Genomic DNA, 25,413 nt, shown 5'->3' on the forward strand with positions numbered 1-25,413 from the left:
CTATAAGACAGGTTTGGCATGAGGACAAAACAAGATTTGAAGAGAGTCAAGCATAGAGTGAAAGCAAGGTATGAGAATGTGCTCTAATCTCCTATAATGATGAGCTATTCAACACTTGTATGCGGTTAACATGCTTTACTCAGCTCTTATTACATTGATGTCCTGTTAAGTAGGTTTTTACACCTGTCTGTGAATGTACAAGGTTAGGGTGGCTGTTTGCATATAATGTACTGTATACAGTATAACCATATAATATTCTAGGTTATATTTTGCTCCTATTGTATATATAAAACAATAAATGATCATAAATACCTTTAAAGAAAACAAGCACGACTATAAAAAGGAAAACTGGCTTATACTCACTTCTTCTGGCCTTTCTGCGTGCCCTGGGCTGCACATGTGTAGTTCCCAATCTGATCACCAAAACGTACAGCCATGGACACATCGCAATCGTCCACAGCAACCACGGCTACTTTCTCTTCAGAGGGGCCATGAGGGAGGCCGGTACGCCCAATGTTAGGCTAAAAAACATGTATGATTAAAACAAACCGCTAGGTAACCTAGAAAGTATTTTACTTCTAGGGATTTTTCAAGAAACAGACACTTTAAAATGCTAGGAACAAATGAGTTTTCAGTGCCCGCTTATGCCACATACTTTTATTATTGTGATAACTGAACTGAATGAATCACAAAACAAAACCATTTACGTTTTAAATATCTTTGTGTTGTGGTAATTGTTCCAAATAAAATGTTCTATTGAGCCACTATTTTATAACAGCTTGGTCTTAAAAAAGATCTAGCTACTGTGTAGCTGTAATCAGTCAGACATAGCGTGAAGTGTCTGTGCGCCAGCCTGTGGAACTGTGCCCGTAAGAGCTCAACATTCAATTGGATTAAGCCAGTAAAACACTGGTGAAAATGAGATACTATGCAAGTCAAAATGTAAGTCAAAGTGGCATTCAGTGTCTGATAAACCTCTGCAGACTTTATTAGTGCATTATTATACAGTAACAAAAGCCAGTTTGTGCCTTTTCTGCTTCTTTTGCTTCGGCAGTATTTAATTTTCTTAATTTATTTAGTAAGTTAGCTGATGTATAATACTGTATATGTCAGATACCATGCATAGTGTGAAAATGGACTAAAGAGTATTACAGAACACATGCATAAGGAATTGCATAAGATTGTGAAATAACAGCTGAAGTAAACTAATCCAATAAGGGAAGTCATATTTATTTTTATAATATTCTATGATAACCCTAAGCCAGGATTTCTAAGAGAAACTGCACTCACTCACTAACAATACCACTTTATTCTCCACACAGGATCGTGGGATACCTGAAGCCAGAGACTTAGGGCACAAGGGGGGGTACACCTTGGACGGGAGTGCCAATCCATCGCAGGGCGCACACACATACTGTACACACACTCACACACTTCTTTACACACTATGGGCAATTTGCGAATGCCAATTAGCCTAATGTGCATGTCTTTGGATTGAGGGAGGAAACCAGAGTACCCGGGGGAAACCCACCAAGCATGGGGAGAACATGCAAACTCCATTCAGACAGAGGTTGGATCAAACCTGGACGGGAGTCGAATACTGACCCTAGAGGTGCAAGGCGACAATGCTAACCACTAAGCCACCGTCCCGCCGGAACTGTACACAACATTAACAATTTTTTAAAAAGTTTTCTCAAAGATTCTGCAATGAAACGTACAAAATCTTCACTGCCAAAGTGAGCTAGCTAAAACAAGAAAATCAGACAGCAGGTCCTTTAACTGTTACCTGGGTGAATGACATATGTAACTGATTAACTCCTATAGCATGTTTCTAAAGTGACACTTTCTGTAAAGATTGTAAGATAGAAGGAACATACAAAGTTCATTCTCTATTCGGTACAGCATTGTTGCTTTTAGTTCAGGATAAGCCAACGCACTAATAGCAGAAGCTGAAAGGCGCCTAACCTCACACACAAAGCTCCACCTGAGGGCAGAGACTCTGTTTTAACAAGTTAAGCTGTTGCTGTCCAGCTACACGTAAATAAGCAGATGATTTTGAACCTTTGCTGAGACAGAAGAATATTTCGACAGAGGTTTGCAATTTTTAGTATCAACTTGAACCGTGGTGCCCTTTCCATCACACTTCGCAGGGCACACACACACTACAGGCAATTTGGAAACGCCAATTAACATAATCTGCATGTATTTGGACGGTGGGAAAGAACCTGGAGTACCCAGAGGAAACCCAACCAAGCACAGGGAGAACATGCATACTCCATGCAAAGACCGAGAATCAAACCCTAAACCCTGAAGATGGAAAGCCACAGTGCTAATCACTACACCGCTATGCTGCCATCATTATAAATATCAGTTAAAGTTATAAAGTTTAGTTAAAACAAACAGTATTTACAGCGTCTCTTTACACAGCAATTGAAAAAGTCTTAGAGACCAAAAGGGTCTTTTCTATACATATAAACCATATTGTCCTCTTTTTGTGCTGGTGCTGCCGAGCTCCTATATAGGCTTGAATGGCAAGGTCAAGGACCCAACAAATACATACATACATACACACATACAATATCGATTTTACATAAAAGATATGAGAGTTAGTGAGCCCGAATAAGGCATTAAATAAGGGAATGCTCTTGACAACCCTTGTTACTGTGGTATATACCACTCCAAATAATGGACACTGTGTACCAATTCCTCTGCTTTCTGTCTGTCTGCCTGTCAACCTTCTACTGATTGCATGGCCCTGGGGATGTGGTTTCACATCTCTATTCGCTAATGACTAAAAGTGAAATTTGATCGTTAAACCCTCAACCAGGCATGCTAAACCCTCTAAGTGTTTCACCACATCAGATCAGATCCTAATGAGAAACTGATGGCTTAACTGTCACAATGGAGGAATCCTGGTGAATGTCAAATCGTCCATAAGTGCCAAATAGAGACTGATAAATGTTCTCATTCCAAACAGGACTCTGAAACAGTTCCGACATTTCAGATAAGTAAAAAAATCTAATGACATTCCTTAGTGACAGCAAGTGGCTCGTTTTTGAGATTGTGTTTTGACAAACTGTCAATCCATCACTTCGACTTTCTCCAAAATGTACTGCCCCGTAATCGTAATGGAGTGAGTTCTCATGTTGTACAACTGTTTCTGCTGTTGGAGTTGCATGAGATTTGCAGGATTTCCACTGCTGCTCTTTTTTAAAGAGTTTTATTCTCATTCCAGCATAAACGGACATTTAAAAGATTTTGGCACTGACGTTTTCATACGCCTGTTTTTCTTCAAGAATAAAACACGTTGTCTCTAAAATATTGCACCAATGTCTTCTACCTCGAGACAAGACGATTCTAGGCCTTTTATCGGTCCCTAAATAACCTGTGCTAAAGTGTTTCTCCTGGTATCACTTCTGATGAATGAAATCCCACCACCCAGAAAAAAAGAATGCACAGTGAGGGGAGAAGCAACCCAGGCTCATCGGTCCGAAGAAACACAGTGATTGAGAGCATTCCTGCAGTCTGATACATGCACCATGGACAGAGTCCAACTAATCAAAATCCAGACACTCCATCCTTCTAACAACCTTCACTGTAATTTGTGTGTGTGTGTCTGTGTGTGTGTGTGTGTGTGTGTGTGTGTGTGTGTGTGTGTGTGTGTGTGTGTGTGTGTGTGTGTGTGTGTGTGTGTGCGTGCTCACATAGGAGGGCTGTTTGGTAACTATGAAACTGAAAACAGATGAGACAACAAAAAAGCTTTTCTTCTGCTTAAACGATTAACGTTCTTAGTGCTTGAAGCAAGGATTTATTTAAGTACTCAAACTGAATCTGCAATTAGTTAAGGCCCAAACATTTATAACTAGCTTTCTAGACACGACAGTCTCAAAAATGATCCTGTGCTGTTATTTACTGACTGTAATTAATCCCCTTTCTTACATATAGTACTGCTAAATCTCAGTGTTACTATATTATACATTAACACCATAAGTATATATCACAGCAAATAAGCACAAACATAAAACATATCTTACAACTATTGTGTGAATAACAGCTGTACGTTGCTTTATATCCGAGTGGGACAAAAGAAGTTTGGCATAGAGTCCAAGCACCTCATTGCAGCTCAGATTAACTGAATAAGGGAGTCGCTTTTGTCTCTACTTGTTAGGGATTTTAACCGAACGTAAATAAAAAGGGTTAAAAGAAAGGTCATGATTTTATTCTGCCACAACAGAGCAAAAAGACATGCCTTTAGCATGCAAATAATGGTCGTCTATTTGCAATATACTCTAAGTAAGTAGTGGCTTTTGGACGACGGTCATGTGTATGTTTTTTTAATATCTAACTAACGATAAGAAAATAAGCCAAACTCTGTCTCATTTTCAGCTAGGTTGCTAATGGTTACTAATGAGAACTCTCCGATATATTAATGAATAATGCATTAAAATAAAAGAATGATATTTATTTACAGGAACGCACAATAACTGAGAGAAATAAAACACTGCCAGACAGCGCAGAGCCTCTGAGTTATACTGTAGCATTGCTTGGCTTCCCGTTAGAGTTTTAAAATAAATCTATAGTGGGTTAGTTACAGTCCCTCTTGCTGAGCTCCTAAAAGTATTTTAGTTCTTACTTAATAAAAAGCTTAAATGTACTTTTAAGCCTAAAATGAAATTTCTCAAAACAATTTACTTTTTATTTATATTATTTTAATTATATATTATTTATATTATTATTTATATTATAATAAAAATTTTATTTATAAATAAAATTTTTATAATTTTATTTATTTTATATTTTTGTGGTAAATGTTACATAATTGAAATTACAAAAAATGATTTTGCACTGCAACAAATGCACTTCTGGTCAGATGCTACTGTATTTCGTTTCTTTGTACTATACATGTGAAGTGACAATAAAGTTGAATTTAATATATTTTAATAATTTGCTTTAATAAAATATTTTCACTTGTCAAGACACTAAAAGATGCTTCTAAATCACACAGTAAATGAGAGCCATAATAATGATGAAAAGCAGACACATGTTTAACAGATGTGCCTTTACATCACAAAAGGCAAAACAAGACCGCGGTGAAACTAAAGAACTTCTAATAGCTCACAGCTATGAAACATGACCCTCTATGTATTTCACAAAGTGTTGATGTGTATAGTAGGATATTATGTTTCTGGGTGTGTTATGAGAGGGTCTTAAGAGAAAAGAAGCGGGAAATGAAACAAGCTAATTCTGAAAAGTTTTATTTATTTATTTATTATTTACAAAATGGATATTATAGCTAATAGTTGAAGTTGGGGGAAAAACATGCATACTTTCATAAACGCTAGATTTGTACATGGCATGGCATTGTTGGCTGGCTTCCCTGTTGTTTTTGTAAACTCTGGCCAGCAGTCTGTTTCCTTATCAGGAAGAAAAAGTAGTGAGAGAATACGACCCCAGTCCTATTGAATCTGGGTAAATTAGTCATGCTTGTTGGAATTGTACGTCCTAAGTGGTTCAGTTACAGACTCTCTTGCTGAGCTCCTAAAACAGTAGAACTCATTAAGAGCTCTTTGCTCACCTGGGGCATCAATACTGTTGGTCTCAGCTCGGGTATATTGTTTATTTATTTATTTATTTATTTATTGCAACATTAGGAACATGCCTACACTTAAACAAAATGTTTTTATTAAATAATTTTTAATTTATTGTTTATCATGCCATATTCACATTTTCTGATTTCTTTTCCTTTACACAGTGGTGTAACAAATAGGTTTAACAAGTAGGTTTCCTACAAATAGGAATTTATCCTATTTATATCTATTTCCTTTTACAGTCATAAATCATTTCATTATTCGGCTTGTCCAAGAATGTATTTAGTCTTGGAATCTTGCTACAATGTATATGAAATCTACTGTACCTAAAGCACTTTTGCATTGTTTGAACTCAAAATTTTAATTACCTATATCATTTATGATGATGATTATATCTGATTATATATAGACATATTATTATTATTATTATTAATCCATCCAACCATCATCTATAACACTTATCCTGTGTAAGGTTACTCCATAAACACAGACCCGAGGCGGGAATCAAACACTTGATCCTGGAGGTGGCAAGGTGACATTGCTAACCACTAAGCCATCATGGCTGTAATATTATTATTACTATTATTATAATATTGCATGAGTAACATAATTTTTAACTAAACAGATGCAATTTGTTCTTTTTGCTAAAATACATTTTTTCACATTTATTTTCATTTATTTTTAATACCAGGCATGTAGCACAATAAACCTATGTAAATGCACATGCAGAAAACACACACACATTAAATTACAGGGATTGTTGTTAGCAGGATGGAGTGTTTGGATTTCAAATTAGTTGTATTCTGTCCCTGAAATAGATTGCCACCTCTTCCAAGGTACACCCTGCCTCATACCCTAAGTCTGTATATGTATATATTTATTATTGTGATTATTTGTGAATTTTTTCCCGATTTGGCCAATTCCTCCCGGTCACTAGGGGGCTCCCACATTAAGGCTACTACTACCATTTAGCCAGGAAGGGGCGGAGTAACACACTCGGAGGAAAGCGCTAGCCGCTCTTCCGTGTGCGTGAGCCCCTGATTGGCTGTAGAGCCGTGATTAATGTGGGAGCACTAAGTACCTCTTATCCCTCTCCCCTGAGAGAGCTCGGCCAATTAGCTCTCTCTAGACCTCCGGCTGTGAGAGGAAACAGCATCACCCGGGGATCGAACCAGCGGTCCCCTGGTGATAGGGCGAGCACTTTACCACTGCGCCACTCGGAGGCCCCAATATATTTTTTTAAATAATTGGTTTACCTTGTTGTAGTAATGCAGCCACACTGTGTGCCACTGTCCATCGCTCACTCCAGCAGGTATAAAAGGCGCCACTGTGGTCTTACTTTCTCCTAAGACAGGACGCAGGACAGAGAATAAAGTTCATAAAAAGCAGAATGTGCATATCCTGAACACTTAAAAGTGTGTAAAACTGTGTGCATTTAGACATGAAATGGGTTGAACGAAAACCAACGCCAATAAAAATAAATGAATTGTGCACTGAAATATTATAAAACAGAGTGCTTTAATGACAGCTGTTTCTATAAATACAGTATATTTATTGCAGGAAATCTTGTTAAGTTGCTAAAGATATTTCTAGCCAACAATAACACAAGTTCACAAGGAGTATGCTGATATAGATGGAGCTCTTCCAGCTCATTGGAGGCAATGAGTAAATCATTATAGAGGATATAATGAAAGTCCCGGACCACCTTGAGAACAACTTAACTAATTTCCATCAAAACCCTGTAAAGTCTGTTGGGAATTGTTTATTACACTATCCTTTTTTTCATTATCTTGAGCAATTGTGGTAGAGAAGGGACTTGACCCTTGATCCCTGCTGGGTTGAACATTTACCAAAATTAAACTGTTATTGAAATTCCTTCATTCTTAGACTGTGAGATGTTGTTTTTTGAGGAAATGCCTTTCAAAGCCTTTGCTCTTTACTACTGTCCATAGCCAACCTTTAACTCTCTGACATAAATGGAATTCAGCTTCGCACACTCATGGACAGTAGGACAACACATTCCACTAAACCTTATGCTCTGGAAACAAGTCCAAATGTTAAAGAGACAGCACAAGGTTCTAGGGCATGTTAAATATGTGCCACCCAGGAGGGCTGGAGTGAATGAGATAGAAAAACAAAGGCACAGGTAAATAGAGGATGTGTGTTTCTATGCACTTTGGCCAGCTGCTTCCTTTGGCAGAAAGCCTCCATACACACTCTTATGTGAGCAAAAAAAAAAAAAAAAAAAGAGAAAGTACTCTCTCTTTTTTTTAGGGACAGTTGACTACACTAATAGTTTTTGGATTTAATCAAATAAACCAATCCAAAAGTACATATTGCAAATCAGCTTACTTAATGCAATATATGTGAATAAAAGCTCAGAAAACTATTTATCTCGATGGTATCCAAGCACTAGTAAAACACTGGGATAAGTGCAATAGTATAGAAGGGGATTATATAGAGAAATAATGGGAGTTTTTTACTCTTATAACTGTTTTCCCTTATTCTGCACAATCAAAAGTCCCAGTTTGACATGAACAACCCTTGTATAATCCATACCATAATTGCCATGGTTCCCTATTATAAACATACAGTACTGTGTATAGTTTTTTGCATATTTGTCACACTTAAATGATTCAGATCATACACAAAGATAATAGTAAAAAAAAATTCAAATGATGATTTAATTTATTTAGGTAAAAAAGCTGTGCAAACTTATCTGGCCCTATGTGAAAAAGTAATTGCCATCTAAACCTAATAGCTGGTTGTGCCACTCTTGCAATACGTGCAATCAAGAGTTTGCAATAACTGCAAAATATGTAAAAAAATAATAAATAAATAATAATAATAAAATAAATCAGGAAGGGGGCAATTATAGGAGTTTTTTATTTACTTTTTAAAATTTTGAATAAAACATGTAATTTTGTACTCAGTTGCTTCATATGAGAAACACCTTGTATGCGTTCAATTTGTTTCACTTTCCTATATTGAATATACCTGGCCTTAGGCAACACCTTAAGTGAAGTGAATTTAAGAGTAGCTTATCTGTCTGTCAATTCATAGTACATTAACATATATAAATAGCTACTGCTAGATAATACATCTCTCATTATTGAACGGTTCCTGCATTACTCTGCACTATGGTTAATGCATAACCATATACACACATATACACACATATACGTACGCACATGCACAAACTTACCGGCAGAGAAAGTGAGTTGGATTTGCTCATCCACAATCTCCACAGCGATAAAGTCATGCTTTTCGTTAAACCTTCCATTATAGAGTAACAGTGCGTTTCTCTCTCTAGTGGCAAACCTGTGGAACAAAACTATAAATGTCTATTCATTTATTAAAATAAGTTTTATTCAAAGCATCCTAAATTGACTGGATAACAGTCTCTTAATATACTTTTACTCATACAATAAAAGTCCAGGGTCAGTTTTATGAACACTCCACACAGGATCATGCATTATTTAAAAAAAAATAGAATGGGCACAGGGAACGAGACAGGAAAGATAGAAAAGGAAGTAAGAGAAAGATAAAACGCGTGAACAAAGCGTGCACTAATTGTAGTGGTGATGACGTTACTGACGGAGAAGTCACCGGGGGGAAAGTTGACCTGCAGGTGTTTGCAAATTTGTGGCAGTTTTAGAGGTCACATGGGAGGTGGATGGAGAGAGGTGTCAGAGAGCACCTGGCACAAGGGCACACTCACAGGAAGCAGGAACTAGGATCTGCGCCACACACTACATCCTGTTTGCACGCTAGCCATGGAGATCTGATTGGACAGAGTTTTAATGCGAATTTATATCCGAGGGACAATTGAAAGCTCGTTTAGCTGCAGCGGCAATTCAGCAAGTGCTTAATGGGTTTTAATTCACTCCATAGTATATGTGATTCATAAGCGTCACACCGGTGAAATACGAAGCATTAATTGCTATGTATGCATATATGTATTGACTGCCAGAAAATTTTAAGATTTATTTTATTATCATATTTTTTTTTTTTTTATGTATATTGCAAATGTTTATATAAAGTTTATTAGCCCATTAAGACTCACTTTACTGCATACACCCATGCAGTAAAGTGGCTTAAATTGAATTTTTTTTTATGGCTTGAATGGATGGCTTGTCCCTTTTGTGGAACCAAGAAAAGCATTATAATTAGTAAGACTGAATATTTGTCTTTCTAGCCCAGACTGTAGATTCATCATTCAGCATCATACCATGAGGTGTCATTGCTGACATCAACAGCACACATCATTGGTGGTGACTAAGAAGGCACATGTAAAATATAAAACTAGATATAATGAACACAAACGTGGTGAATTACTTTTTTAATATTGATGATTTTTTTTTTTTAAACTGGCTCAGCTACCTTCATTCCCCACTGAAAAAAAAACTGGCATGAATAAAGACCCCTCTTAAAATAAATAGGAAGCACAAATGTTTCTTTCAGTGAATGTGTTTTCCGATGGTAATGCATGATAACGTTTCCCCATGCTATATGGATAAGTCACACTATTTCATAATAAGAAAATGAATCAGAACGCCCTTGAAAAAAAAAAAAAAGAATAAATATGTTGTGTATCAGGCTTAAGGTAATGTAGTAAGGAAGCACGATGGACCAGTAGTACATTTTTACTACAATCCTATTCGATATCACATCCAGCCATCGTTGAACAGGACCAACATGACAAATAATTTGGCAAAGAAAATGGCATGGAGTTACTCACATGAAGGACAGTGTGAAGTGAAACCTCTGCTTCAAGCCCCTGAAAGTGACGAATGCATTCCCAGGAAAGCTGCGTGTGCTCATCCGACAGTAGGGCTTCTCAAAGTCTCCGTCTGGACACTGGCACATAAACCCCCCAACCAGCAGGTCCACGCAGCGACCTCCATTCTTACACACACCCGATACACAGCGGCCCAATCGAGAGCTCACTTCACAGTTCTCACCTGGAATAGATATACAGCATGAAGTGAGATGACACAACTTCACTTTGGAGTTGAAGCCAAAATAAGACACAACTATGTGAGGCATCACATTTCCACATTAATAGTGATGATCTTGGCAAGCGCTTGCAACAGATGTAATAAATCAGCCTGTAAAAACATCTTTATATCAGCATCTGTTTGTTCATACAGGTCTCTACAAATTACAGAATTAAAAGCAAATAGCGCTGTCACACAGCTCTAAATAAAATCGGAAAATCTATTGTACAGGCTTTACTCGAGTTCCGCCTTGAACTTGCGTCATGTTTTTCTGCGCTGCCTCTGTCTAAACACTCAACACGGTATTTAGTGACCAAGGCTGATCTCTGCTCACAACCGTCCTTCAGCCCAAAGGCAGAGTGATAATAGGAGAAACTTGGTGGTCTGGAAGACACCTGCCAGGCTACAACACCACCATTCTGGAAACTGAAATCTCTGAAGAAGTGACGACAGCTCGCTAATAGACAAAGATGACATCATTTGCAGTTTTTTGTTCTCTTATGAATGAAGGAGTTTCTTTGGGCATTCTTTGAGGTTTTGTCATGTGCTATATGAATGCTGTGTACGGGACTGGTAATGAGATGTCAAAGAAAATCCAGGTGCAAGAAGAAAAATCTTTCATGGTTTAATGGAGCTCCACTAGAGATGGATTTACATTCCATGCACTAACAAAATTCTTTTTATTTTACTGTCATTAATAAATATAAGGGTCAAAAATTATCCACACTCCGGTTATATTAACCTACCTGGTGCCAAAACAACTCACAGAAAAGCATAAACAGGAACGTTTGGATTTCTGCAAACAAAATTTGGACCGATAATATAAGGGAGGTGAAAGTTTCTTAAAAAGAATCATTACTGATGATGAGACATGGAATAATCACTACAAGCCTGAGAGCGAACAGAACAGAGTATGGAACGGAAACATCCTCAACTGTCGACCGAGGAAAAAGTTCAAAAGTCAACCATCAGCTGGAAAATTTAACGCTTACAGTTTTCTGGGATTCTCAAGAGGCCAGTATTGGAACATTATCAGAAAAAAGGTTCAACAATCAACAGTGCTCGTTACAGTGAGATGCTTTTTGTAGAGCTGAAGCCTAAACTTCGGCTGCTATCCAAGGACGTTCCAATCTTGCATGACAATATGCACAATTTTGCCCACACTGTCAACACTATGCAAACACTTAATTTAGAGGTGTTAAAGAATCTAAAATAAATTCTACAGTCAGCGTGCGGATCATTTTTGATAATTTTGCGGATCATGTTTAAAGTAAATACTCAGTGTTATTTCATCCCCATCAAGCTGCTTATGCAGAGCAAGTTCCTTCACCTTCAACCACTCAGATACAATTGGGCATCGAACTTGCAACTCAACCCTGTAAATCAAAAAAAAAATGAGCCACTAACAACACTTTTTAGAATTTGGTGAGGTTACCTCCCTAACGTCTCCAGGAAGACTCCTGTCTTAACTATTTCTCCTAATAAATGAAAAACACATCATAAATATATCGGACAAAAATAGAAACTAAAGTGAGGCTGAAATAAAAATCACTATTTGATTTTCCCAAGTTATAGAAAACTTTATCCAGTCATTTTATCTGTGAATACTGGTTATATACATGTGTGTGTGTATCAATAAGCTTTAACAATTCAGTGTCTGCACATTACATAGCTGTAATCTAGCAGGCAGATCTATCTTAAACCTCAGCAGTATGTTAGCACACGAATAAGTACAAGGACAACATGTAATGGAACCGACGGATCTATTACAGTGCAATCATCCTGTGAGCCTGTGTTTCAGATACAGGTCTCTGAACACTGGCTATTGTGCACCTGCCACCTTACGCTGATAAGATTTGGGCCCTGAGCAAATATGTGTTAGGATGCACAAGGAAGGCTTCAGGGATGTAATGACCCAAATGCCTGCTGGATAATCCCGTATTTCAAAGGAATTACAGGGATATATTACACGGTAATGAGAAAAACAGACTGCAGGAACTACTGAAGCCACTGTCAACACCTCAGAATAAGACCACGGGCTATAAGAAGAACACGGCCTCACTGTTCTTTAGCATGAACAAGAAATACGAATCCATTCAGAAAACAGTTGTCAAAGTGGGTGAAAGATCCAGAGGAATCTCCACTACTCATGTTAAAGGTATGCCGAAGAATCTCCTTAAACATTTCATCCTATGGGAGGGGTCCTGATGGGTCACGTTTCTACATTAGCAGACTTAATGACAATTAGAGGAACTCACGATTTGCTGAAAAAACAGCTGCACTTACTGTTAGCAAATAATAATCCTCTAATCCGTTGTTGCTACAAGTTGAGCTGGTTTATTCAAGCAATATTAATATAGTGAGTGAAAACACAAAACCGGAAAAAAAGCATTGTAACGTGAAAGTCCGTATCAGGAGTTAAAAAAAATGATCACTCACCTGTAAAATCCTCAGGACACTCGCAGGTGTATCCCCCTTCACGGCTGTGGCACCTCCCGTTGTTTTTACACGGTGCAGAGTAGCACAGGTCTATCTCTGTCTCGCAGTAATCTCCAGTGAAACCATCTGGACAGCGGCAGCGCAGGCCGTTTAAAGGATGGATGGGCCTGAAGAGGACTGTGTCGGAGGCCACAAAAGGAGCTGAGCTGTCAAACTTCAGCACTGACACACACTTCATATAATTCTGACAGGGTTCACGCAGGCAAATATTGTCGTCAAAAGGGAGGACGTGTTGTGAAGAAATAAGTGTCAGCAGCGTGCGTTTCAGGTACAGCTGTTCCTGGAGCTCCTCAGTGGGGTAGAAGCGACCAGGAGTACCACCAGGGAGCAGGGCTGAGAAAGTAACATTGAGGACACGAGTGTCCACATCAGTGTCGTTCTGTACATTGAAGATGAAGACGCCATCGCGACTGGTGGACAGCACGGCAGCTACGCTCTCTGCGAATAGGCTGAGCAGTGTTGAGAGAAAGCGCTCCTGCGACATGTTCTCGAGTCGCACTGTGATACTGTTCGTCAACATGTCATCTGTTATGATGGCAACGTGGAGAGTGCAAATAGCAGAAACATGGTGTAGGCCATCTGGGAACAAAGAAAGTATCGCACAATTCTGAGACTAATAGGAAAATAAAGGAAATATAAAATGACATTATGTATGATTCAAAATAATGACTACGAAAAACTGTTATACAATAGTTGGTTCCAACCAAGTGATCTGATGGGATGAGAGGTATGTATGTATGCATCACAGGTGTTACAATAATTGTCAGTCGCAGCATTAGTGAAAGTAAGTAAGTTTGGTCTACAGAACTGAGGAGGGAGCAGCTACCTGCCAAAATCTGTCACAGATGCACTTTGGGCACAAAAAAACAAAAACAAAAACACAAAAAACATCTGATAACGATATGTCAACTTAAACAACACTTTGTCTACTTAACAACTGCTAAGTTGTTCTGAACCCCCTCTAAATCATTTGTGTTTTTGTTTTATTTAGCTACAAAGCTAACTAGCTTTTAAAACAAGAATATTTCCTAAATCCTTCTCCTAATCTCTAACTAAGGAAACTACTCATTGTGTGAGTACTAATTATAAAAAAAAAAATGACTTGCTCAAGAGGACTGAAGTCCCTAATGATGTGTGTAACTCTTAGCAAATTCCATTTACAAAGAAAGGAAAACTAGTATTACATATTTATGTTGTGGTTAAAGACTAATCCTTAGTAGCACTTATTGAAATACAGTAAGTAGAAATAAAAAAAAACTTATTAATTTTTTTTTTCTTTACAAGACTTCTTACGTCTGTAAATATTATTTTAAAAAAAAATTGCAAATAAAGATTAGTCTAAAGTCCGTTATGCGTCTTTAGTTGCCTTTTTTTAATAAGGTGTATATAGATAAATTTAAAGGCATATTTATTAATTTAAACATAGAAAAATATAAAACTTTAAAAATATTTATTTTCTACAAATATTAGTTTTTTTCCTTGAGGTACTAAAACAGGCATTAATAAATGTGGTCATTTGCCCAATTAACCATAAAAAATCTAATCAAGTCATTTAAGTAACCTCTAAGGAATCCCTGTACTTTTTCCAATATCAAAACAAAACAAATAAAAAAAAGGATAAATCATGGCAGAAAAATATAACTAAACACTAAACAAATCTTCGGTTTTAAAACTGCTACAAAAACCCATCTGATGCTCTTAAACGAAAATGAAACAGTAAACAGCAACAGTAAATCCTCAAGCAGCACTTCAGCATGTCCATTAGGCTGTGAGAGTGGAAGAGCCGTGCGTTACATCTACTAACAGCACCACAACACTTGTGCTGTATTGTGTGCCTGTTGTTAAAGCTTTGTTCAGATCTCTTGTTTTCTTTCATCTCTCCAGTTTGTCCCTGTGTTAAGGGCTCCACTACTGGTTCGAATAGAGTGAGTTATAATTGCGAGACAATGAGGAGACATTTCCATTTTATCACGCCATCCTCTCATATATTGTGAGCTCAGACAGCTGCACAGCGATAAAACACATACTTTCACTTACTTTAGCTTACACACATAGACACATGAAAACACACAAATATATTATGACCCATATTATCAGAATACACAATAACAAAAAAGTGTCTCAACGTTTAGTCAGTCTCACTAACCTCACGAAATATTAGCAATACACTGAGACACATCAGGTAGATAGTATCTCTGGTTCAATCCTGAGCTTAGTTTACAGTCTTTGTGGAGTGTTTATATGGTCTTCAAATGTCCATGGTGATTACTGTTCAGGGTTTTTTTTCTTCCAACCTCCCAAAAACAAGCCTGTAGGTGAAGTGGATGCAATAGATTTTCTCTAGGTGTGAAGATTCTAGCATTTTCTACAGCACTGATAAACTAAAATGCTTTTGTGACTAGAAAAACACTTTAAAATGGCATAAATTACAATCATTGTGGTCTCTGCAGTTGCAATAGCACCATCAGCGAAGTGTATCTCTGTTACACAGCACCAAAGTAAGTGCTAATTTGCTGGATTTTAATGGCATGTGCATTAAAGTCCAATCCTCAATCATTCTCTACTGCACTAAGTAAAGTGTGTTTCTCTCTCTCTCCTTCATTGTTCCATCCACTTGCCAATAACATGAAAATGAATGGTTTTCACAAGCAGATTTTATTACCATGAATAGAGTTATCTTCGGGTCAGATATCAGCTAATTGCACAGAGAAAAGAACAAATGATCCAATACAAAACACAAGATCACAAAATATATAATTACATTTTGATGATAGGATGCTGAGACATAAATTATTTCTTCCTGTATAGGGTTGTACAGTTTTAAGAGGACAAAGCTTATAGAAATGCTGCAGGATAAGTACTATGCAGGCAAATTTCTGTAAATTCCACTTTTATTCTTTCCAATTAGGCAAAGGCCATGCACACATTTAAAACAAGTGTGGTCCTGGCACTTCTCCAATTAAGGAGCCGTTTGATGCTGATAATATCGTTAATTTGTCAGCCGGTAATGTCAAAACAACTACAAACATACAGCTTTAAATAGCCCTACTTCTGTAAGATGCAAGTCAGACAATTTGCAAACCATCACGCCAGATATAATGAGAAATCCCAATACATAACCAGTGTCCAATGGAGTCATGTTATGTAAAAGGCCACTCTTTACCTTATTTACAAGTCTTAGCTTTGGGGTTTTAGCAGAATGCACCCTTTTTGTCTCTTTATGACATTTACAGGCATCAGCAACAAGCATCTGGTTCTGAAAAATAAAGCTAACAAGGCAGTGCCAAAACATGCAGTTCCTCGAACGTCCACTGGGAGCTGGCTCATGACTGATTTGAGTGGCACTGTCTGCATCAAATTAACAAATCAGCTAATTGGAATCGTTGTTATTTAATTTACCACAAAAAATGTATGAGTTGACACATACAGAGATTAGGTGAATATGAAGAGGTTGATGTTTAAGATTTTGCACATTTTATACTATAGAAATGCATAAACAAAGTGTTTAGACACTGCAAAAATCTATTTGTAATCTATTTACTTTTAAATTCCTCAAAAATACAAAATGAAATAGTACATCACAGTTTTTTTTTCTGTATAGACAAACCATCCCCAAAGCGCATTCTATACTTTGAAACATCCCCACACTACAAGAAGAAGACAAGTGTGCCACACACCCTGTGCATCCAATGAATATTAATCAACCCACATCCCTAAGAACTATGAGGTGAAAAGAAAAAAAAAAAAATCAAAAACTGCATCCTGAAATTTTTCCTTTTATGTACCCTAACACAATTTAAACAACAAAAAACACAAATGATTACAGGCTTCCTTTTTGGCATTTTAAATGATTAATGTCGACATTGTAAGGACTGTGAAGATCTATTCTTGTAGGAGTGACCATGGCACCCCTCAAACCCCTCCTCCCAGTCTCAACCCCAACTCCAACCCCCACACAGACTAACATAATTCGCCAGTTTGAAGGGTTAAATTAAATTCCTAAATTAGACAAATATATAGGGAGAGAATTTAGATTTTACATCCTGGTGGGAAATTAACTTAAAAGCCTCCCATTCAAAAACACAAGTTGATTAATGCCAACAAATACCCTTCTTTCAGGGCATGATTCGTACTGAAGCCTGGCCTAAATATGTTTGGTGCTGTGCCAGCTGCCCTTCATAATACAATGAGCACAGCTAACAGTGGTGCCAAAGACTGCATGCTGCGTGGGTGGGCAAAGCTGTCAAAAACACAATGCCAAATTTAAAACTAGCAATCAAAACTTGGGATGGATAGGAAAGTTGGAAAAGCGGCCAAGATAAAATGCCAGATAAGGTTCCTTAAAAGTTGTTTAAATTCCTAGTGCCGCAGATTCTTGCAATTATCCCACATAAAAACTGTCTAGATTTTGAATACTGAAATACAACCCCCCAAAAAAGCATTGACCCAGTCCAAATATTTTTACCTCATCAAGATTGTGCCATTGCAAACATTTTCTTTGTCTCAATATGTACTGAAAGCCTTTCAGTTCTCTAATGTGTCTTTTAGATGTACAGGCTTTATACATTTTTTAGACATATTAAAACCCCATGGCTTCTGTGGAATGCAGTAAAGGTGCACTCAGAAAAACGTAATGAACAAAAGTGCTTTCCACCGAGTGCACACTCTAAGTGCTTTGTACCGGAGGCCGCACTTCTCCAGACCGCCCTTGTGAATCTGTTATGGATCTTGTTAACGTCAGCAGTGGCACGCCTGATTCTGGCACGGCATGCAAGAGGAGCAGCGGCATGCCACAAATTTCTGCCTTTACAGCGATAAGGAGCCCTGTTTATGGGAATTTCTGAGTTTATGGGAACTGCTGCAAATCAGATGTTCAAAGATGGGCTAATGAGCAGGAGTTAAAAGGTGGTAGGTATAGGTAGGTATAGATGCATACTGTAAGTGTTTATAAGTAGTGACATTAAGGAATAGGTGTCTATAAGTTTAGATTCCTGCCTTATAAATAAAACTGGGGAAAAATGGCCAACCAGGCATATTTTACTACAGTACATGCAGCTCAATACACAAACATGATTCTGGTCTTCCCTCTTAAAAGAATATTCCTGTTTTACTTAAGCAAGAATTGGAATTAGTCATTGTACAAAGTGCTAAAAGCCTGTCAGAGCATGGACAAGCTTGAGGCCTCACCCTAAACTAACTTTCCTATGAGTTGAATTCTTGAATGATGTCTTTCAATGATCCAATGATCCTGGTTGCAATACAGAACACAATTCTTGGAGCATGCATCTCAGAAACCGAAAACAGCCCAGAAGCCAAATCATTATCATGAGCCAAAAAAAACATTGCAGTACATAAAGACAAATTCCTGCCTTAGCCTGAATAGTGCGACGCTCTTCTAAATCATCCATTGTTAGTTATTCTGCAACACTAAACACATTTTGTATACCCTTAAGCACACTCATAAAATAACTACAGAAAGAAAAACTTAACTAGGAATTACACTTCATTACTTTGTCAACAAATCCCACACACCAGGCCAAATGTGCATTTTTCAAAAGACACCGGTATTTTTCAAGGATACACCGGTTTCTTCTTATGGGTAAATGTAGAGTTTAGACTTATAACCGAATAACAGAAACTATAAAACCCTTTGGCCTTGAGAGAAATCCTCCAAAGTCCCTTTCTGGACTCTCTGTCAAATATTGCATGGTATCCCCTGGCAACCATTTGATTTTTATGTGAAAATGAAGCATAGCCATTGAACATGAGTGTAACTAAGCTGCATTAAAGAGAAGCTCAGAGAGAACAATGGCAATCCACCACTGCATTCAGGGCCACACTTTGTCATTTGGCTCAACTCTAGCTTGGTGTTGCACACAAAATAAATAGTTTTTAGATAGTAGGTTAGTATAGAGGAATAGTAGAATAGTAGAAGTCATTTTCATTGCTTGTATATGAATGCAAACAGGGCAAATGTCCCAACTGAATTGACATTTAGAATGTTGAATTAACACCTAGCACCTCAAATAAACTTTGAAAGTATTAAATCAACACTGAGGATTTTACTGTGTACCCAGACCAAATGTGCACACATGATGCTCAGTGCTATCTGGTATTGGGAGGATGAGCTCCTCATAATAGTCTAATCTCTGAGACAGCAAGTGATATGGAAACACTCGCCTCATTCAACAAACTCCCTTTCTTCAAGTTCTCAACACACAAACAGCTTTGTCTTCAGAGACAGAAATCTGCATGGGGACAATGGCTCCCCCCTCCTTGTGTAAGAAACCCCCTCTTGCTCCTATCACAACCCCCTCCTTCTCATCCTTTTTCACAAAAGGGGCCCATGCTCAAGACCCCCAGAATGCCTGAGAGTCTTATAAAGCGCATGGTCTCCATGCCAACAACAAACGAGAGCCAAAACTCCTCAGACTCTCCTTCTATGACCTTCCTCAGAAGATGGTGGAACGGCCATGAAGGATGCTCTGGTTCTTTAGGAGTCGGACAGAAGATCAGCTTGTTTAGCTAAGAACCGTGATTGGGAGCAATTAGAGGTTAATGGAATATATAAACCGGCCAGGTGCTAACAGCATTTAATTCTGAGTTGTTCAGCTAAATTAATCGCATATGATTTGTTTAGAATTTCCAAACAACTGCCAACAAAAGATAACAATTCAAAGAGATCATCATTAGCAAGGAAATTGGTATAAAAATAGATACATGAGGGCACATGTTTTACATCAGCAACATGTTTAGCAAATCTGCCTTACTTTGGAGAAAGAGCAGATGACTGAAATATATCAAACCCCCTACAGATAAGGATGAAAAGGCTTAAGATTCAAAGATTTAAAGGCTAAGATTTAAACCATATCTAAAAGGTCAAAACCCAAGATTTATGAAGTTCCTTCTCACAGGTATGTGGCCTGTGAGAAGGAACATAGAAGTAACATAGTAGAATGATAGCGAATAACTGTGTTATCCTGCAGTGGCTTCAGAGTCCCAGTTAAAAAAAGGATGATACCTGGATAGAAGGCCAGTCTATTGCCAGTCAGCATTTCACCAATAGGCATGATTTTTTTATAATGCAAGGAAAACTAAAGAAAACTAAGCAAAAGCCCACAAGAACAAACTAAATTAACATTCCTGGTGTTATGGAAACTCTTGTAACTGGAATTCCAATGTTCCTTTTTTTTTCACCCAATTGATTGATTTTCAGTTTGAGAAGGCCACTGCAATACAAAGCAGCATTAAAGACCGGACTGTGGGAAGTGAAGCACACACCAGGTGAGAGATCAGAGAAACTACTCATCTGCATCCAGACCATCTTATTGATCAACACTTCCCACTCTTCTCTTTGTGCTCTTTGTCTGCATGGGAGCACTCCTTACAAATCTCTCGAAAGCAGACATGGGGAAAAGTAAAGGCCCAAAAAGGCATGCTATTCCTTGGAAGATTTTAGGCATATTTTTCTAATCTCAGCTGACAGACTAAGCTGCGCTGCAGCAAATTACTGATAGAGGTCAGAGTACATATCAACATATTATACAAATATTAAACAAAAGTTCAGCTCTGAGAGAGTCAGACAGCCAAACGTAAGAAAGTAAGTAAGAAAGTTTCTTCAAGATTTTGTATCCTACAATCTTATTACTGCATTTAGTGTTATAATAACTGCAAACACAGTTGTGCTGATTTGTAATAGACTGATGGCAATATATAAGGTTAAATCCTTATATTAGAAGTATATATACAGTTGTTTGTGGATAATTTAGGAAACCAAGTGAAAATGGTCAATTTAAGTTTAAAGATACAAAACAGAATTCTGACTTTCATTACAAAATAAAACTTGGACACTTCTGAAGATAACATGTAAAATATAAATATTAATATATAGGTAATTCAAGATGGACTTTTTCTTTAAGGAGACCAGTTATCACAGTGTAAAGTAGAAATTTTTAATACAAATAACATTCCATAACCTTTTACAGAATTTTTATCACACAGCAGTTATCACTCACTCACTCACTCACTCGTCGTCTATATTGCTTTATCCTGTATACAGGGTCGCGGGGGGCCTGGAGCCTATCCCAGGAGACTTAGGGCACAAGGCAGGGTGCTAATCCATCGCAGGGCACACACATACACACACTACGGGCAATTTGGGAACAGCAATTAGCCTAATCTGCATGTCTTTGGACTGTGGGAGGAAACCATCAAGCATGGGAAAAACATGCAAATTCCATGCAAACAGAGACAGGAATCGAACCTGGACCCTGGAGGTGTAAGACGACAGTGCTAACCTCTACACCACTGTGCCGCCGCAGACAGTTGTATATATTATAAATATTAAGTACATATATTGTATATTTGTAGTACTTTTAACTGTTGTTTATAACAAATAGATAGAATATTTAACTCAGCTGATTAGAACCTAATTGCTCTTATCACCTAACTGACCTCTTAATTAACTGACATCATGTGAGATACAAAGTGATATAAATGTGCCCCTTCTGTTTACAATCACAGGCATTATAAACACATAAGGTTTAAGTATCTTACCTGACACTGTTACTCTCATAGTGGCCTCCAAGGGTCTGTTGTTGTCCAAGTCTTTGCTTAGCTTTAGCTCTCCTGTGTCTTGGTTTAGATTAAGCAAATTGAGTTCATTCCCCTCCACAAAGTTAAAGAGGAGCTTATCAGACACGTCTGGGTCATGTGCAGGAACCTTCCCAATCACCCCTCCAGGAAAGCTGTTGGATTTATTGGTGATGTAGTTGTTAAAAATTATCTTAAAATCCTGCAAAATGGGATAGTTGTCATTAACATCCACAAGGTGAATGTGTACAATGGCCCTGCTAACCAGTGGTGCAGATGTGGCCTGAACTACAATTAAGTACTCCATCTTCGTCTCGTAGTCCAGATCAGTGAGAGCAATTAGATCCCCATTAAAGATGTCCAGCTGGAAAATTTCAGGAACATTACCCTCGATGATCTGATAAAGGATTTGAGCATTTGTTCCCTCATCAGGATCTGTGGCAATGACACGTGCCAGGGTGGAACCCACAGAGCTGTTTTCTTCCACATAAATATGTATTTCATCCTTTTCAAACACAGGGGCATTGTCGTTGATATCCAGCACTGAGACCTGAATATCCACTGCTCCTTTCAGCGGGGGGACTCCTTTGTCCACTGCAAAAGCCTTGAGATTATAGGTGGCTACGTTTTCCCTGTCCAGCTTCCTGGCTGTTCTAATTATCCCTGAGTATGTCTCAATAAAGAAATCACCATCACCATCATCCCCTCCTTGAAATGTAAAGGTCACTCTGCCATTTGATCCTGAATCTCTGTCAGATGCAAAGACTTGAAGTACACTTGTGTACACAGGTGCATCCTCAAACACAGTGCCTTGGTAGACAGCACTCAGAAACCGGGGTGCATTGTCATTGGCATCAAGCACTATGATCTCTACATAGGTGGTGTCAGACTTTTGGGGAATGCCATTGTCTCGAGCGATGATGGCCAAAGTGTATGAGGCTTGATGTTCATAGTCAATCTCAATCTGAGTTGTAATGGCACCAGTGTCAGGGTTAATTTTAAACTGAGGCACATTGTCCTCCATCAGATAAGTAATGCGTGCATTCTCACCAGTGTCTTCATCTGTTGCACTAATAACCACAACTGTGGAACCCACGGGCCTATCCTCACTCAGTAACACTTGGTAGTTGGCACTCTGAAATACAGGCCGATGAGTGTTAGCATCAGTAACGTTGATGACAATCTGTGCTGTGTCAGAGCGTGTTCCATCTGAAGCCGTTACAATGAGAATATACTGCCGTTCCTGTTTGTAGTCCAGCGGCAAGGCTAAAGTAATAAGCCCACCACCACTCTGACTGGTGATGGCAAACCGATTCCGCGTGTTCCCACTAGATATCTGGTAGGTTACCACACTGTTTACATCCCTGTCGATGGCCATGACAGTGAGCACACTTGCCCCTACTGGAGCATCCTCATTAATCTTTAGATTATACAATTTCTGTATGAAGGTGGGAACATTGTCATTCACATCCAACACTGTTACACTTACACTGGCTGAGGATAACATCACAGGAACTCCATGATCCCTTGCCTCCACACCAAACTTATAAAACTCAGTGGTCTCTCTGTCCAGCTCTATACTGACTGTAATCCACCCTGTGCTGTTGTTAATAATAAAGGGAAAGCTAGGTGATGTGTCTGTGAGTTGGTACTCTAAATGAGAATTGTTCCCTGAATCTGCATCGATAGCTTGAATGTGCATCACAGAGTAACCAATGGGAACATTTTCCAGCACTGAAGCTTGAAACGGTGTGCTGACAAAAATCGGAGCATTATCATTAACATCCACGACCTGCACCACAACCATACCTGTGCTGTTAATGAGAGGTGGTCGACCACCATCTTGAGCTTTTATCCGCAAATTATACTCCCTGATATTCTCATAATCAAGAGGATTAATGACATCAATGATGCCAGTGGGTGAATGAATGTAGAACTGTCCCTTTACATTCCCACTGATTATGCTGTAATGCACTTTACCATTATTTCCAGCATCTCTGTCTGTGGCTTTAACCTGAACTACTTCAGAATTGACAGGCACGTTTTCGAGAACTTGGACAACATATCTTTTCTCACTGAACTGAGGGAAGTTATCATTCTCATCCTCCACAGTGATATGAACAGTGGCGGTAGCACTGCATGGCGCAGGATCTCTACCTTGGTCATTGGCTTCCACTATAAGCTGATAGTGTGAGAGGACCTCTCTGTCAGGACGAATCCTGGTTTTTACCAAACCGTTCCTTGGATCAATTTCAAAGACCTCGTTCACCTTAGCGTCATTTAAAATCTTGTATATCATATTGGCATTGGATGGGGCATCTCCGTCGGTGGCTCGGATCGTCATCACCTCAAAACCCACCTCTACATTTTCTCGGATGCTGACCCTATACTCATTCTGCTCGAACACTGGCTTGTGGTCATTTGTGTCACTGACTGTGATTGTGAGATAAGCGGTTCCTGATCTCTTCGGGGTCCCCTTGTCGCTTGCCACGACTTTAAACACATGGGTGTCTTTAACTTCCCTGTCTAAAGATTGTAGAGTTGTAATGCCACCCGTCTCTGGATGTATTTGGAAGTAATCATTAGATCTGCTGTCAAACAAAGCTTCCATGTCATATTCAAGTACTCCTGCGTCTCCGTCATCAGAGTCAAAGGCTTTGAGAGTAATTACTCGGGTTCCAGGCGGCTCGTTCTCAGGTATGGAAACCAGGTAATTGGGCAGCTGAAACTGCGGAGCTGAGTTGGTGTTTCGTTTTTTACGTCTAGCCCATGGGTCCTGGTAATAAGGCTCGACACTCTTGAACAAACTCAAATTTGAGTTTTGAAAAGTTCTGTACTCAGTGTAAATGTGTTCGTTGTGGATTTTCATGCCATGTCTTGATCTACCAAGCGATCCTGGGTACGCTCTTCCCATAGTGTGATGCCCCTGTATGCCAAACTGAAAATGTACTTCCCAACGTAAACTGGGCACTGTGCAGAGAAAACTGGCGTCATGAGGTGGACAAAACGCAGCGGTCAAGTTTGTACTTCCAGTGTTTGTATCCTTGCTCAGTTTCTCCTCACAAGCAGCTCGAAGCATCTGTGAGTCTCGCGTAAACTTAGGCACATGTTCATGTATGATTCCGGGCAAAGCACCTGAGTTCAAGCACTGCCCGTTTACAGAATGGAAATAAATACATACGTCAGGTTTACGCCTCGGACCTTTCCTTCTGTATTTAATAAAGCAGTTCTGACCGTGAACAAACGTGTTGAAATGAATCAAGACAAAGTTTTCCGACGTTACCGAAGTGACGCGTAGGAACAGCGGGCTCGCGCGTCTCGCGAAGAGCGAGCAGTGAAGTTTACACGCCAGGGTTACGACTCCATCCCTTCTCCCAACCTTCACACAGGCTCCGAGGGATCTTTGCGTTAAACTCCTGTCTATTTTGTAAACCCAGCCCGGTCCGAGAGAGGCGTTTACCAGCACCGATCCAGGGTGAAGAGACTCCGGAATGTGAAGATCGAAGCATCCGTACAACGGGACGCGAACAAGTATCCCAAACCAAATCCATTTCATTAACTCTTCCATGACTCATAACTCCTCATCAAGGAAGGATTAACTCAAACAAGTTAAGCGATTAATCCCCGAATTGTTAAACATTATAGAGAAATAGCTATCTGTACTCCAAAAGTCGCCGGCGGATCGCACCATGCTGCCGCTCACTGATGGATGATCCGTGAGTGAATCATTGCTT

General features: G+C 38.8%; 1 protein-coding gene across 1 annotated transcript in view; it reads right to left on the reverse strand.

The window, feature by feature from the left end:
* Window positions 1–25,361, reverse strand: part of celsr1b (cadherin EGF LAG seven-pass G-type receptor 1b) — a 49,690-nt gene extending 24,329 nt beyond the window's left edge. The window contains exons 1-6 of the mRNA XM_053505742.1: window positions 21,644–25,361; window positions 13,028–13,666; window positions 10,330–10,552; window positions 8,794–8,909; window positions 6,845–6,933; window positions 364–521 (exon numbers count right to left, since the gene is read on the reverse strand). Coding sequence (XP_053361717.1) covers window positions 364–521; window positions 6,845–6,933; window positions 8,794–8,909; window positions 10,330–10,552; window positions 13,028–13,666; window positions 21,644–25,247 — 4,829 coding nt within the window. The 5' untranslated portion in view covers window positions 25,248–25,361. The remainder of the gene's footprint in view (window positions 1–363; window positions 522–6,844; window positions 6,934–8,793; window positions 8,910–10,329; window positions 10,553–13,027; window positions 13,667–21,643) is intronic.
* Window positions 25,362–25,413: the final 52 nt, after the last annotated feature.

Source organism: Clarias gariepinus, chromosome 10 (genome assembly GCF_024256425.1).
Source record: "Clarias gariepinus isolate MV-2021 ecotype Netherlands chromosome 10, CGAR_prim_01v2, whole genome shotgun sequence".
Taxonomy (NCBI): Eukaryota; Metazoa; Chordata; class Actinopteri; order Siluriformes; family Clariidae; genus Clarias; species Clarias gariepinus.